Source organism: Pteropus alecto, unplaced genomic scaffold (assembly GCF_000325575.1).
Source record: "Pteropus alecto unplaced genomic scaffold, ASM32557v1 scaffold8, whole genome shotgun sequence".
Classification (NCBI taxonomy): domain Eukaryota; kingdom Metazoa; phylum Chordata; class Mammalia; order Chiroptera; family Pteropodidae; genus Pteropus; species Pteropus alecto.
Genome location: NW_006494609.1, coordinates 270,062 through 285,243, shown reverse-complemented (window position 1 = coordinate 285,243; position 15,182 = coordinate 270,062). Strand labels below are relative to the sequence as shown.

At 31.6% G+C, this 15,182-nt stretch overlaps 1 protein-coding gene and 1 pseudogene across 6 annotated transcripts in view; one reads left to right on the top strand and one right to left on the bottom strand.

The window, feature by feature from the left end:
- PCNX1 (pecanex homolog 1) overlaps positions 1-15,182 on the bottom strand; it is a 132,119-nt gene that overhangs the window by 99,502 nt on the left and 17,435 nt on the right. For 5 of the 6 annotated variants that reach the window (XM_006925413.3, XM_015599644.2, XM_025042085.1 and 2 more), the window contains exon 2: positions 7,440-7,648. In XM_006925413.3, coding sequence (XP_006925475.1) covers positions 7,440-7,648 — 209 coding nt within the window. Of the gene's footprint in view, positions 1-1,736; positions 1,844-7,439; positions 7,649-15,182 lie in introns of those variants that run through there. The other variant, XM_015599645.2, reaches the window with a different exon arrangement.
- On the top strand, positions 7,149-7,267 carry LOC112473787 (annotated as a pseudogene).

The window sequence follows — 15,182 nt, the reverse complement described above, 5'->3', positions numbered from 1 at the left end:
CTCGGTTACAAACTTGATGGCCAATTCAACATACTCGAGTTTGTTAGTTGCTTGATGCTCTTACTAAATATATAGACCAGAATGAGAAATATTTTTCTAATCTGCCAAAACCTTAAGTGTGTATATAGCAACAGTTATCACCACACCGAATTAGCAATGAGTAATAACCAGCAAAATTATTGCTATCTCCACTGAAATACATTCTCTAAGTCAAATTCCACAGAAATCAGAAGACGAAGAGCAAGGTAAAAATTAAGAAATAAAATTTTCAACACTAGAGGAAGGAAAGAGAGCTCTCATCTTGCCTAGTTTACGTACATCAGCTTTACTGATATATAATGCACATACCACCAATTTAAACTATATAATTCAACAGTTTTTAGTATATTCATAAAGTTGTATAACCATCACCACAGTTAATTTTAGAACATTTTTATCACCTTAAAAACAAACCCCTTTAGCTAATACTACCCACCCCCATCTCCAACATTTCCCATTATCCCCTGCCCTAAGTAGCCACTAATCTACTGTCTCTATAGATTTGTCTATTCCAGATGTTTCATATAAACTGAACCATATAATATGTGGTCATTTGTGTCTGGCTTCTTTCACTTAGCACAATGTTTTCAAGGCTCATCCATGTTGTAGCATGTATTAGTACTTTGTACCTTTATATGGACTAATAATATTCCACTGAATGAATACAACCTATTTTGTTTATCCATTCATCAGATAATGGACAATCTCACCTAGTTTTATACATCATTTCTGATAGCAAGTCCAAATGATTACAATCTGCATGTAAAATCATTAATAACAAATAAAGGCAAACATTTACCAAGTACTTATTACATTCGAGTCATAGGAGCATGTACTTTATTTTCTCATGGACTATTCCCTTGAAACCTATGATATATATACTACTATCTTCATTTTATAAATGAAAAACAAAAACGAAAAAAAGGTGTAAAACCTTGCCTAAAGTCTCACAGAAGTAAACAAAATAAACTGAGTCATTGGTATATTGAGTTCAGGTGGAAAGGGAGGATAAAAACAATACTCGAAACTCTATAATATATTGTCATATCTTTTCTTTTTTCCATACACCTGAACATAAGTACTCATAACGGTAAGGAATGAGACAAAATTTGAACACCATGTCTATAAAACTGTAAAGCCCACAGTCTAAGACACCATTACTGCCTTTCAACAAACAGGAATTGTTCTCTTTCCAGTTCAGAACCAAACATAAACACCATTATCTGAGGTTTCTTAATTTCGGCACAATTGACTTTTGGCCAACATAATTCTTGACTGTGGGGGACCATCCTGTGCATAGCAGCACACCTGACTTCTACCCTCTAGATGCCAGTAGCACTCTTCCCTTGTTGTGATAAGCGAAACTGTCTTTAAATACTGCCAAATGTCTCCTAGGGGGTAAAATCACCCCCGACTGAGAAACAAAGATCTAATACTACATTCAATGGCCAATACTGAGTGGGAAGGAGGTATTAGGAAGCAAAAAAGATGAAGAAACAACTGTACGCCTTTTATTAAAAAAAAAAAAAAATCCTCTAGTAAAATTATGGTACTTCTCTCTTCCGCAAATTCCAAAGTAGAACTTTGAGTCAGCTGTAACTGCCCTAAATATAGCAAAACATATAAAATGACTGAGTAAGAATTTTCTTTATTAGCAAGACTTGCAGATTTTCAAAAATGAAGATTTCAGTACATACCTGGAAAGTATAGTAGTTTACAATTCTCACAGAAGCAAAATGGTTTACTGCAGTAAGCAATACACCAAATTCAAGGGATCTCTACCTTTATGCCTTAATTTCCCCATCTGTTAAAAAAAAAAAATACCAGGTACAGGGAAAGGCAGAAAAGCAGAAGGGGTCTAATCTGAATTATAAAGAAGACTTCACAAACGAATTCATTATTAGTATCATTAACTGCTCAGGCTTTAATCAAAAACTTCACAGCACCACTCAGTACTAAATTTACAAATCTAAACTAGATTACAATGATGTTCATAAACGTATGAATAGATAAAACCGAAGTCCCTAAACAGAATAAATCTTCTTCAGAAAACTTAGCCTAAAGTTCACCAACATGTAGTTTAAACAGATCCTTACAATACTTCAAGTATTACTGCCATAAAAAAAAAGAAAATATGGTCTCCTAAATATTTTTATTTAAATCATAAAATTCAACGTACTAATTTCCTCTCCAGAAACATCAGAAATGCACTATAAACATTAATGATTTTTACTTTCTCTAAGATGAAGATTTAATAAGTATTTTTGAACTGCTGCACCACAGCCAATGAAAACCATCAGGCTTAAGCAGTCCTACTATATTAATTAATGCATGCAACAAACTGACAGCTATAGTGTACCAAGCATGGGACAGGCTCTGTAAATAAAAGTATATATTTTCTTGTTCATTTCTTTTCCTCAGAACAGAATGCAAGAGTCACAAGAGGGAAGGTGGGGAAAGTAAGATGTCAAAAACAAAAATCTACAACAAAGATCTTATTTGATGGTGAAACTTAAACAATCTCTCTAAGATTAGAAAAAAATAAAGATGTACACCAATACTATTTCAATTTAACCATTTGCTAGAAGTCATAGCTGATGAAAAAGTTAAACAAGAAGTACAAGAATTAGAAAGAAATAAACTGTCATCATTTACAGAAAATAAAGAAATAACCTGCAAGGTTTCAATATTAATAAGGGAGTTTAATAAGGTTGCTGGATACAAAGTAAACTACTACATTTAAAGGAAGAAAAACAGAAAATATAATTATAAAAAAATTTTATAATAGCAAAAACTATAAAATAATTTGGCAAATTTAACAAAGCTACGTTAGCCCTTTATTGAACAAATGATAAATCTTTACTGAAAGACATTATAGACTAATTAAAGACTAAATAAATGGAGAGATTCAATATGATCATGATTATTGATCCTCAGCAGAGAAATCTACAGGTTAAATGTAATTCTGATTAAAATCCTAAATTCTTGCAGACTTTGCACAGCAGACTCTAAAGTTTATATCAAAAAGAGCCAAGAATAGCAAAGTCACTTTTGAAAAAGAAAATGATAGGTTTGCCTACCAGATATTAAAAGTCATGATGTAAAGCTACAGTTATTAGGATAGTGTGGTATCAGTACCACAGGCAGAGACAACTAGATCAACAGAACAGAAAATAGAGCCCAGAAACATACCCACCATATACGGAAACGTAATTTAAGACAGAGTTAGTACTGCAAATCATCAAGGAAAAGATAGTCTGTTTAACAAATACTGATTAAACCAGTTATTGACAAAGTCAATAACAAGTCTTGAATTCCTACCTGACATCACAGATTAGAATAAGTTCCAGTAGAATTGAAATGTGAAAACAAAAGAAACACGAAACTTTAAAAAGACAACATAGGAGAATACCTATCTGATCTCTGTGAAGGAAATAATTAAGTAAAAGCGAGGCGCAAAAATGCTAATTACCAAAAAAATGATCTTATATTAAATTTAAGAATATATATAATCATAAGAAACCTTAAGGAAAGTGAAATGACAAGTCACAAACTGGGAGATGTCTGTAATGTATATATAATCAATAAAGGAGTATTATAAACATATTAAAAATTATTAATTAATAAGACTTCAAAGAAATATGAAACAAGACATGAATGTGCATTAGAAAAAAACAGAAAACTTAATTGGAAAATGTGTATATAAGATGCTCAACCTCATTAGAAATCAGAAAAGTTCACTAAAAGTCACAATGAGACACATTTAACATTTACCTGAATGGCAAATTTTTAAAGCTTACCAATCAATATCAAATACACACGAGGATGTGGAACAGGACTTTCATACACTAATAGTGAGAGTATAAACCAGTACAATCATTCTGGCAAACTGTTTGGAATTACCTAATAAAACCGAACATGAAAATACCCTATGAACAAGCTTATATACACCATGTGTAACAAGAGACATACACAATAATGTGTTATAAGAGCAAAAAAACTGGACAGCTATCAACAAGGTATCAAGAAGGATGGATAAGTGGTAGTCTCCTCATACAGTGGCAGACTGTACAACAGTAAATATGAATAAATATCAGCTGTAAGAATCGGCATGGTAAGTCTATAAAATACAATATTCTGAACAAAAAAAGCCCCTCAACTAGGTATACATACTGTATGATTCCCTTTAGGATGTCCTAAAGCAGATAAAATTAAATAATGTATGTTTAGAAATATCTACAAAGACAGTATAACAATAAGAAAAGCAAAGGAATATTAACACAAAATTTAAGATAACAGTCACTCCCAAAAGAAAAAGAGTAGGATAAAATTGCAAAGGAGTGCATGAAAACTTGTATGGCATTTGTACAAAGTCCTATTTCTTAACCTGTGTGTAGAATAATTAAGTATTCACTTGATTGCTATTTTCTAAATTACATATATAACTGATATACTAATTGGAAATATATTTCACAATAAAAATTTTTTTAACTAAAAGAAAATGAAACAACAATTCAGTAACAAAAGCAATTAAAAATATATACAATATCCAGAAATATTAAGAGCTAACAATTACTGAGTGGTTACCATGTATCAGGAATTGTTCTAAGTGCTTTACATAAATTATTCTCATTCATTCTTTGTAGTAATACTATGAGACAGTACTATTATCTGCCTTATTATTCAGGTGAGGAAGCCAAGGCATAAAAAGCTTTAATAACTTCTCCAAGGTCATACAATCAGGAAGTGATTAAAGGCCAGCAGATTAAGTGCAGAATCTACATTCTTTTGCTTAGCCACTATACGAGGTTATGCATTTCCTAACAGAAATAGAATAGACTTAAGAAATACTCAGAACCCATAAAAAAAAAAGACTGAAGTTTTAGGAGACATAAAAGACAACTGAATAAATATAGATAAATATACCATGTCCCTAGATGAAACAAATTTCCTACTTTAAAGGTTGTGTTCTCTCCAAACTTAAAACAAATATCATCAAAATTTTAATGGAATTTCTGGAACATGAGCACACAAGGAGATATCTCACAAAAAACTAAGCAAGTATATGCATGAGAATAACCAAGATAATACTGAAAAAAAAAAAAAAAACATTAAAAAGAGATTCACACTGCTAAGTATTAAGCATATTAGAAAGCCATATAACAGTATGGTATAAACAAAAAAGACATTAAAATCAATGGGGCAGAAAACAAAGTCCAGGAACTGACATAGGTATGCTATATGAAAAAAAAGGATTTAAAATTATTGTAGAAAGAAAATTACTCAATAAATGGTATTAGAGTTAATAAACCTAAAAAAGAAAAAAAAATGTTTTCAGATTGACTACAATTTAAGAGTGAAAAATAAAATAATACTGAAAGTAGATATAGGTGAATATATAATTTAGGAAAAGAAAAAGGCTTACGAACTTGATATCAAAAGCATGACTAATAAACATTCACAGAATAGATCACATAAAAGTAAACTGTGGCATATAAATAAATAAAATGCCATTAAACTGAAAAAAACTACTTGACACAAAAGATAGTTAATACCCTCCATAAATAAATATCTTCTCTAAACAAACCACCAATAGAAAGACAGACAATTGACAAAGTAACAAATATGTGGCAATAAATAACAAGAATACCTCCATTTCACTAGTAATCCAAACACTGAAAAATTAAACAATGAGATCTCTATCACAGTTTTGACAAAATACTAAATAATCAGTGTTGTCAAAAGTCAAAAAAAAAAAAAAAGCCCTAACTGCAGATCATGGTAATTAAAAGGCAATGTATACTGAAAATCTTAAAAGTGGGTATAGCTTTCTAGTAATACTACCTCTGTTAAATTTTTATTAAAAATTTAATCATTTAAAATGTAAACAGAATCATCTAATATTTAATTTTGAAAATAACTGAAATAATAAAAACAAGGTAGTTAATTATGGTATACACACAAAATAGAATACTATTCAGTCAAACATAATATCACAGAAAAAGTGTTTTCACTATTTCAAATATTCCCTGAGTATCTAACAGTGCCAGACACTGTTTTAGAACCTGGAATTATAATAGTTTGTAAGAAAAACAAGGCCCCTGCCTTCGAGAGGCTTATAAATTCAAATAACTGATTAAGTAAGATAATTTCAGATAGTGATTAATGCTATAAATAAAATTATTACGAGAGCAAATTACTTATTCAATGAACAAATAGTAATCATGCTAGGGATAGAGATAAACATATTTGAAAAGAGATAAACAAAAGCTTTCAATGCACTGGAAAATATACAGAAACATTACTTGTCTTGTATCATTTATATCTTGACACCCAAATACTTAATATTATACTCAGTGGAAACATGGCATAGTGTTTAAAAGTATGGACTCCAGATCTGACTGGATTATTTGATCTTTCTCACCTTAGTTTCCACATCTGTAAATCAAGGATAATAACTGTATCTACCTCAAAGAATTGTTTTGAAGACTGAATGAGCTTATACATGTCAGGTGTTCAACAGTAACTTTTTAAAGTTATACTGGCGATAATACCTATTATTTCTGTAAAGTCACAATAAACTTTTGACTATGAATAAAGTAAATCCCTCTGTCAAAAAGAGAAAGTGGGTGAGGCCAAGGTAATAGAACGTGATTCAGAATCAAAGTGCGAATACCTGAGCTGGAACAGGAAAAGAAAGCCTCCAGGAGGAGGTGACATTTACACAGTTGAACCCTAAGAAGTCAGTTATGCAAAGATCTAGGGAAGGAACAGCTAAATTTCTAAGTTGAGAACATAAAATTTAAAAATATTTACAATAAGGTGAAAAATAAAATTATAATTGTCAAAATATTATTTGGTTAATATAGAAGTATATATTTATAAAATATTTCTTTAAATTGTTTTCATTCGTTTTGGTCTTCATATGAATAATTATTATACGACTGTAACTATTATTGTTCCCACATGTTATTTAGTAGTAAGGCCAAGGATATTGATTTAATCCCTCAGATAGGCTAGTGAGCTTTGTTGTGGTCTAATGTGACAACCTGTACTTGTCATTGTTATCTATAGTGGTAAGATCTATCACTGTCTTAAAACCACATAAAGTCTATGGCCATGCCACCCTGAACACGCCCAATCCCGTCTGATCTCGGAAGCTAAGCAGGGTCAAGCCTGGTTAGTACTTAGATGAGAGACCACCTAGGAAGACCAGGTGCTGAAGGCATAAACAAACAAACAAACAAACAAATAAATAAAATGAAAAGACAAAGCTTTGAACTGAAATAAATTTATATTTAAAAAACCACACAAACAGAAAAGGCATAACATAATAATCACATCACTGTACACATGTAAGATCTACATCACTACAAACTAAGTGACATGGGTTTCCTTACCTTGGTCCATTGCTGTCTTTTCTCCTAGTTGAACAGTTGCCTTGCTCAGCTTTGGCTCCCTGATCTGTGAACTCATTTGTGTTCCTATCTACAACTTCTCCAGCATCAAGTGCTCTGTGGAGTCGATAGTTGATCATCTTCAAAACAATGAAAACAGCAGCTATCACAGGGCAATAAACTGCTACTATAATCATAGAAGAAGGAAGGGCCTTTAAGAGAAAGAAAATAAAGATATGCATTTTAATTATTTTATATTTCATTCCATTAGAGAACTATTTAACTAAAAAATAAACATACTCAGTCACACACAAAGCGACAATGTTATAGCACCAACTTGAAAAGAATAAGACAGCACTGCCCAATACAGTAGCCACTAGATACATGAGGCTATTGAGCACTTGAAATATGGTTAGTCTGACCTGAGTTGTGCACAATAAATAACACTGGATTTTAAAGACTATGAAAAAAATGGAAAACATTTCAATTGTTTTTATGTTGATTACATGTTGAAATAACATTTATAGTACCATGTTAACATATTACTAAAATTAATTTCAACTGTTTATTTTTACTTATTTTTAATGTAACTACTAGAAAAATTTTAATTACGTATGTGGCTCACATTACATTTCCATTGAACAGCCCTGGCATAAAGTCCATGCCAAAAAGCTCATAATACAATTGGAGTTAAAGTATCACATTACATAATACGTGAACAAGACAGGATTGTAATCCAAATATATCTAATCCCTGTATATATGCTCTCTGTAACTTTTTAAGGATATAAACATTCTTTGTGTTCTAGAAAACTGTAATTTAAAACTGTCATGAGAATAACCTTAGAACTGTGACTAAAGAACCAGATTAAGACATGGGAAGACATGCAAAATCCAAGTATGTTTTATTTTAAAATAAATTTAAACACTTAAAAAACACTTAAAAATTGTAGACTGCCAAATAGAAAAAAAAAGAAAAAAGAATACAGAACACAATCAAGTAATAAATGGATTAACTGAAACATGTGAGAGGCATCTAAGTGTAGGGACTGCAGAGTTATCATACTTGAGGATTCAGTGATGTGGACCTGAGACCAGGCATGGCAGACTTAGAGACCACCTGACGTGGAAGGCATGGCCTCAGGGTCACTGCTGGCAGAGACTATAAAACTAGGCTCAACTTATGTCCACTTTCATGAGAAAAACAATCTCTCTGGATGTCTGTAACTCTAGATTCCAAATGTTTTCATAAGATTCAAATTCAGTTATCTGAAAACAAGGCTCCAAATTTTCTTGGAAAGGTAACCTCAAATTGTGTGCGAAAGTGAAATTGACAAGGTCCTGGTGAACCAGGCAGGTTTAGACTACAGATATGATATGGTTCGTTTTAAGTTATTTGGGAGGGAGAGAGGGGGAACCGTATGGTTTGGGATTGGGAGGGGAAAAAAGTAACTCAACCCCACAGTTTAATACTTTTGGATTGGATATGAGCATAATAGGCATATACTTGCTATTTTTAAATACTTGGATTAAGAAGCCCTTCACATTAGTCTATCTAAAAAATAAAACTGATTCCAATTTGAAATGTCATTACACAACTAATTTAGGCTTATGATTTAAAGCTGAAAATATGTATTTAAAATTTTACAAAATCCATAAATGCCAGGTTTAGAAGTTAAGTACTTAGAAATATTTGTCAGGTAATTTATGTACTTCAAAATGAATACTAAACTTATAAATGCAATTTAAATTAAAAGAATATTAAGCCATATTTTAAAAAACCAAATCTCTTAAAAAGTTAAAATTTGTTCGATTTGTAAAGACTTGAGTTTAAAATTCTAAGTTAATTTATAGCTTTTCTGAGCAGAAAATATACACAGACACAAAACACACATACTCATTCAAATTAACAAAAGTTTCAAAGTTAATGCAAACATGAACAAGTATACTGCTTAGAATATTTACAAAAGTTCTGCATGATGCTGGTTTCCATATGTGTTTACATAAGAACTGGAATTCTTGGAGTTCCAGTTCAACACCCTTATCTACAGACAGAAAATTGAGTACTCACTTTAAATGACTTAGCCAAGACCGCCCATCCTAATAACATATTAATGATAAAATAAAGCAAGGTTTCTTATGCCTATGTCACTTCATGTTTTACTATATACCATGATACCAATTCCATTTTCAAATGTAAAGTGTCAATGAAAAATGAGTCAGAGTTCCATCATTATTCAACATAGTCCATATGAAGATTTAAATGATTGATATCAAATGGTATCCCCTATTTGCCCTTACAAAAAAGTCAAAGACAAATCTAAATAAACTCTTTCTCCCTAGTATTATATTGCTCAAAGTAGCAGATAACTGAGTGTTAAGGAACACACTAAAATGTGTAGGATTTATATAGGAAGTATAGAATTTCTTTTTTAAAAACACTGAACACTAAAAAGACCAAAAAAAATTAAGTGACCCTTTCATACTAGAAACCAGTATCAGATGATTCACTTGTACTTTCTACTCAAACTACTAATGGTACCCAACTTATTTTACACTATGTAGTTTAAATGCTTTAGCCCTGTCAGTAATCACCCGAGGTTTCTAGGTAACAGAGGACAGCTGTGCTACAATTTCACTTTTACCTTACTGGGTAAAGTGCATAGACACACACTGGGCTGTTGTGTGACTTTATTTAAACTTGTTCCCTACTCTACTTGCATTACTTCACTGGGCTCTCAGCTAATCCCAGCAGAGCTGACACTATTAGTATCGGATCATAAATGGATCATAAACCCTCCCTGTTACTGTGCTTCATTAATATTACAATAAAATTTTAAATGATGTCTGCCTTTACACGGTTTCAGTGATCCCCTAAAACCAAACACCAAAAAACTAGAAACCAGTTAGGTCACCTATTTTTCAGTTTTATGGATTATATACCAAAGGGAAAATCAAGTAGTAATTACTATTTGCATTTAATATTTTATTAAATTAGATAGATCAACACTGTTTTCAAAGAAAGATCTTCAGAGACATTCAGAATTCCATTTACCAACAAGCAGCATCTCATGGGAAAGCAGATTTTTTCCTGAAGAAAAAAACTCTTACAAGATAAAAATGTTTATATTTTTGTTAAAAATATAATTTTTGTATCCCATTCAACCCAATTCTAAATTAAAATATCTATTTTGAATTTGGGGGTGGGGCAGATGTTTATTGACTTAAGGTTAATTACACTCCATAACAAACAAAAGTACTAGTATTTCCAAAAGGATACGTTTTATCCTCTTAGGTTATAATATTTTATTGTAGATGTCATCTTCAAGTTAATGCTGATGCATGCAAGCACATTAGCTACCCTGTGATAATAAGTTGATCTATTTTATCTTCACATAAATGTGTACCTATTGTTATAAACTGCTAATACAGAAAGGCTGGTTTTTACTTCTTTCTTAGGATACCACAGTGGACATAAGAGAATGAAGGTAGTGTAGCAGCTAGTGTAATACTGATGGACAAACAAGGCCCTTATTAACTAACTAGAAATGTCACATCACTGCAAGCTCAAGATAAAGGCTTACAGTCATCACAGGCTTCAAGAACTCTTCTTAGAATCTTAAACATCTATCTCACGCAGCTTATACATCAAAGGTTATAACATTAAAACAGACAAACTTGGTATTTTTCAGTTCTATTATGCTATGAATAGTTAACGTCTTGATTTTTGAGGTTTGCTTATCATGTAGTCATACTTAAGTATTCAGACCAGTTCAGTTAGAAATCAGTGATCTGTAACTTAAAAATTAACAGAAGATACAGTCCAAAATGACAGGTATAGGCTGTGAAAAAAGTATAAAATGTTAGTTGATACTAAGTATCAGATTTAGTTGATAATTTGTTACATGAACTTGGAAAAAATGCATTGAAACAGTTCTGATTGAGAACAGCTAGAAATGCTGTTAAGGGAGTACTCCTCTGTGAACAGTATACTTCTAGATCTTAATTTGGTGGTGTAGAAAATATTGAAAATTATAAATCCAACACAAAAAAATAGACAGTGAGCATGTCTTAATATTGCTGCACATCACCAGTTCCATCCAACTATGAAACAAATTAGCTGCTAGCATACATAAGGCAGTAATTGCTCTTGGAGAATATATTTCCTCTGAAATCAAGTCATATTCAACAGTGTCATTTAATAACAAAATTCTGAAAATTGCTCATCTTGCTTGCTCTCCAAGCAAAACAGTTGTAATTAATGTTCTAAAGTAGTTTTGCAAGTTTTTAGGCAAAAGCATACATTACAGTATACCTGTTTTTTTACAAAAAGCTATAATTTTAAAAAATGCCTTTATATTTTTGGTACCTTCCTCTTTAGAAGGAAAACTTTCCAGTTCACACTAGAAAACAGTGACTTGGGATTATTGTGGGACAATCCCACTGGTTCCATAGAAATCACTAGAAAAAATGATAGAAATTGTAGTGGCTTTATGTAACTATCTGACAAAGATTCATGGCAGACGAGTAGAATTGGAGACAGAGGGACTGTATTATGAAGGAAAACTTTTAAGTAGACACAAACATGAAGACTGTATCTGTCTCTCTTAAACAGGAGATTAATTGGAAGAGAAATTGTAGAAAGTAAAGAAAAAAAATTAGGTCAGCCTTTCCAAATACAAATAGATATCCAGAAGGTCAAATTTCTAAACACTACCACCTTGAATTACACATTTTCTTCCTCAAAATGGTTAGCTATAAATGTATAACTAATAAATAAAACTGTCATTCCCCTAGGGCTTTTCTTTGCTTCTTATACTACCTTAGTTCAATATCTAGCTAAAAGAAAAAAATTGAGTAATCGTTTTGTTTCCAGGTTCAAAACACACTTAAATTCATTCAGATTATACTCTGTAAATCCATGCTTCTCTCTTTTTGTGGTTTGGAATCTTTGAATGTTGCTCACTACCAAGGTAGTTGGTACTTCTACTGAACTACAACAGAAACAATCACCGACATTTTAGAGAAACTGAACATATAATTCTCTTATTGAAAATTCTGTTTATCACAAACACCCATTTGCATTTCATTACGACTGTTCTTTTGTCACCTCATAAGTGCATATTCCTATCTCCATAACCTAAGAACATATATTGCTTTAACTTAATCATTAACAATATAGTATGATATTCAACACTTGCAAATTATTAAGTTATAACTCTAGTAATAGTTATTGTATCTATGTTAATTTTTCAGGACTTTTTAAAAAACTAAGCAGTGCAGCTGAGAACACAAAAAAGGTAACTGGAAAGAGTAACTGAGCAAGCAGCAGGTAATATAAAAGACTTTGTAATGACTCATTTAATATGGTATTTCCTTCTTTGCTGAGGGATAGTTGGGGGGGTGCACCTAGCCTTATGTTAAAATATATAGCAACACGGTGCATTAGAGATGGAATGCTGCAAAACAAAACCAAGATGGTATGAGAGGGAAAAATAACTTGAATGTACTTTACAGCAGAGCTTTTCCTAAGTTTCCAAAATCATCTTTGGATTACTATAGAGAACAAAAGGGAGGTGAAAAACAATTGCCATGTAATTCCAAAAGGGTCTCCCAACAATTCCTGTCTAGAAGAATTTGTCAATAAAGATAGCACAATGAAGTTTTGGAAATTTATGAAAAATGTAGGTAACAAACAAGTAGGCCCCCACATACAAATAACCCAAAAATCTAAATAGATGAAATTAGTGACTCACAAAAATATTTTCCAAAAATCCTATCCTATATGCTGAAGTGGTTTTCTGATGAGATTAAGGTACCTAGTCCCAAGCCATCAGCAGAAGCCGATCTAAAGTGTAATAAATAATAATTCATAGGTCTGAAAATCATAACTCGTTATTATAACATGCCAGAACACAGATAAAAACAGAAAAGTAGAGATATTTATGCATCAAATAAAATGAAGAGACTGGTACAGATTTACCTTTCAATATTATTCAGATGGTATATATCTAGAGACCAGACTTTGTTCTTTACCAAAAATCTCCCCAAATAAAATCGTAAGAACATAACTTAAGAGGCACCAATGTTGTGATTTACACACGTTTTTCAGAGTAAACTTAACTAACCATCCTGGAAAGATAGTGGGTTATCCTATACTAAGAACTATCTAGATTCGTATCTCCTTTTGTAAATTAGGAACTTGACATTTTGGTGTATGAATCATTCTTTTATTAGTTTAATCAGTCTAAGTAAACTCAAGTAATCTGATAAAAAACATTTCAGTAAATTGATAAAAACATCTAAATGATAAATATGAGGACCAGAAGCTAAGATCTTGTAAGTCCAACTTAAATAGCTTGACCTATTTGTTTATTCCATTGTTTCTGATATATTCTACTGAAACAATTTTTCAGGATTCATAGTAAGTGAAAATAAGAATTCCTTCAGCTGTCAACATCACTTTGCAATTCTGAAGAATAGCAACTAGGTTATTTTTTATCTTTTTACTATACTTCACAAAATGCCAGTTCAGGATATATTCAATGGGATTATTTTATAGGACAATAACTATGAAACAATGGGATTCTTCTTAACTATATTGCTGTAGATGTTATATACTACACAAGCACAAAATAAACAATAGCTCAAATTTAAGGCTTAAAAATCAAAATAATCTAATTCAGTAACAAAAGGTTAAGGTCAAAGGAAAAGTCAAACTATGAAGATCAGGTAAAAATAGATATTTTGAAATAAAATACACAAAAATCAGGTTTTCAAAAGTTATTTGATTATAATCTTTTACGTTTCACTAAAATTCAGTGGAATAAATTGCAAACTGAGATCCTAACACATGAATGTAAATCAGTAAAAGTTACAAATTAAAAGTAGATTTGTTCTCTTAAGAGTATTAACAGAACCCACATATCATGTTTGCTGAGCTCAATTTGCTTGAAACAGAATGATGGCACTGCATGCTTATATAATCCATTTCTACCTTTAAAAGTAAGTGCTAAAGTTAGGCAACGTATCATACACAAGATTTAAGATGAGGTAAATATGAGAGGTGCCTAACAGAAAAAAAGAATGAAGGAGAGTATAACATGTCTTATAACCACCATTTCCTCATTTTCCATAAAGGCAACTCTGACACACTTAACTCAATAAGGGCTTTATTCATTCTTTCGACATATATTTACTTAACACCTATTAAGTCTCAGATACTCCTCTGAGAAATGGTAAAAGTGCAATAAACGAGACCCCTCCTCTCCTTGAGCTTCTTAAAAATGACTAATTTAGTGTTTTACCAAGCACCATGTGCTTTAAATGGTGATCTCACAACAATCCTTTTAAGAAAGTACTATTATCTCCATTTTACAGATAAGAAAATTAAAGCTATGAAGTCATTTGCTGGCAGCTGGTTAAGTAGAAGAAACAGGATTTAAACCCAGTGTGACTCCAATGGTTAAGAACCTGAGTTTTTAACCACTACTAACTATAGACAGTCTCCCTCGAAGGCAGTGTTTTTCAATTTTTTTCTCATTATCACTCTCATAAGGAGCCTTTTTCGATATTTTTCTTTCCTAATCACTCCTTGAGAAATAGAAAAATATATATATTGGTTTCTGCCCTTGGTCTCTGGCATGGAGCTCCTAAAACTCTTAAAATTTCCTAAGTGATAAGAGCACTAGAAGCATCTTTTGTTCTAGTATTTGGTTTCTGGCTCTGATTCCTGACCTAAATCCCT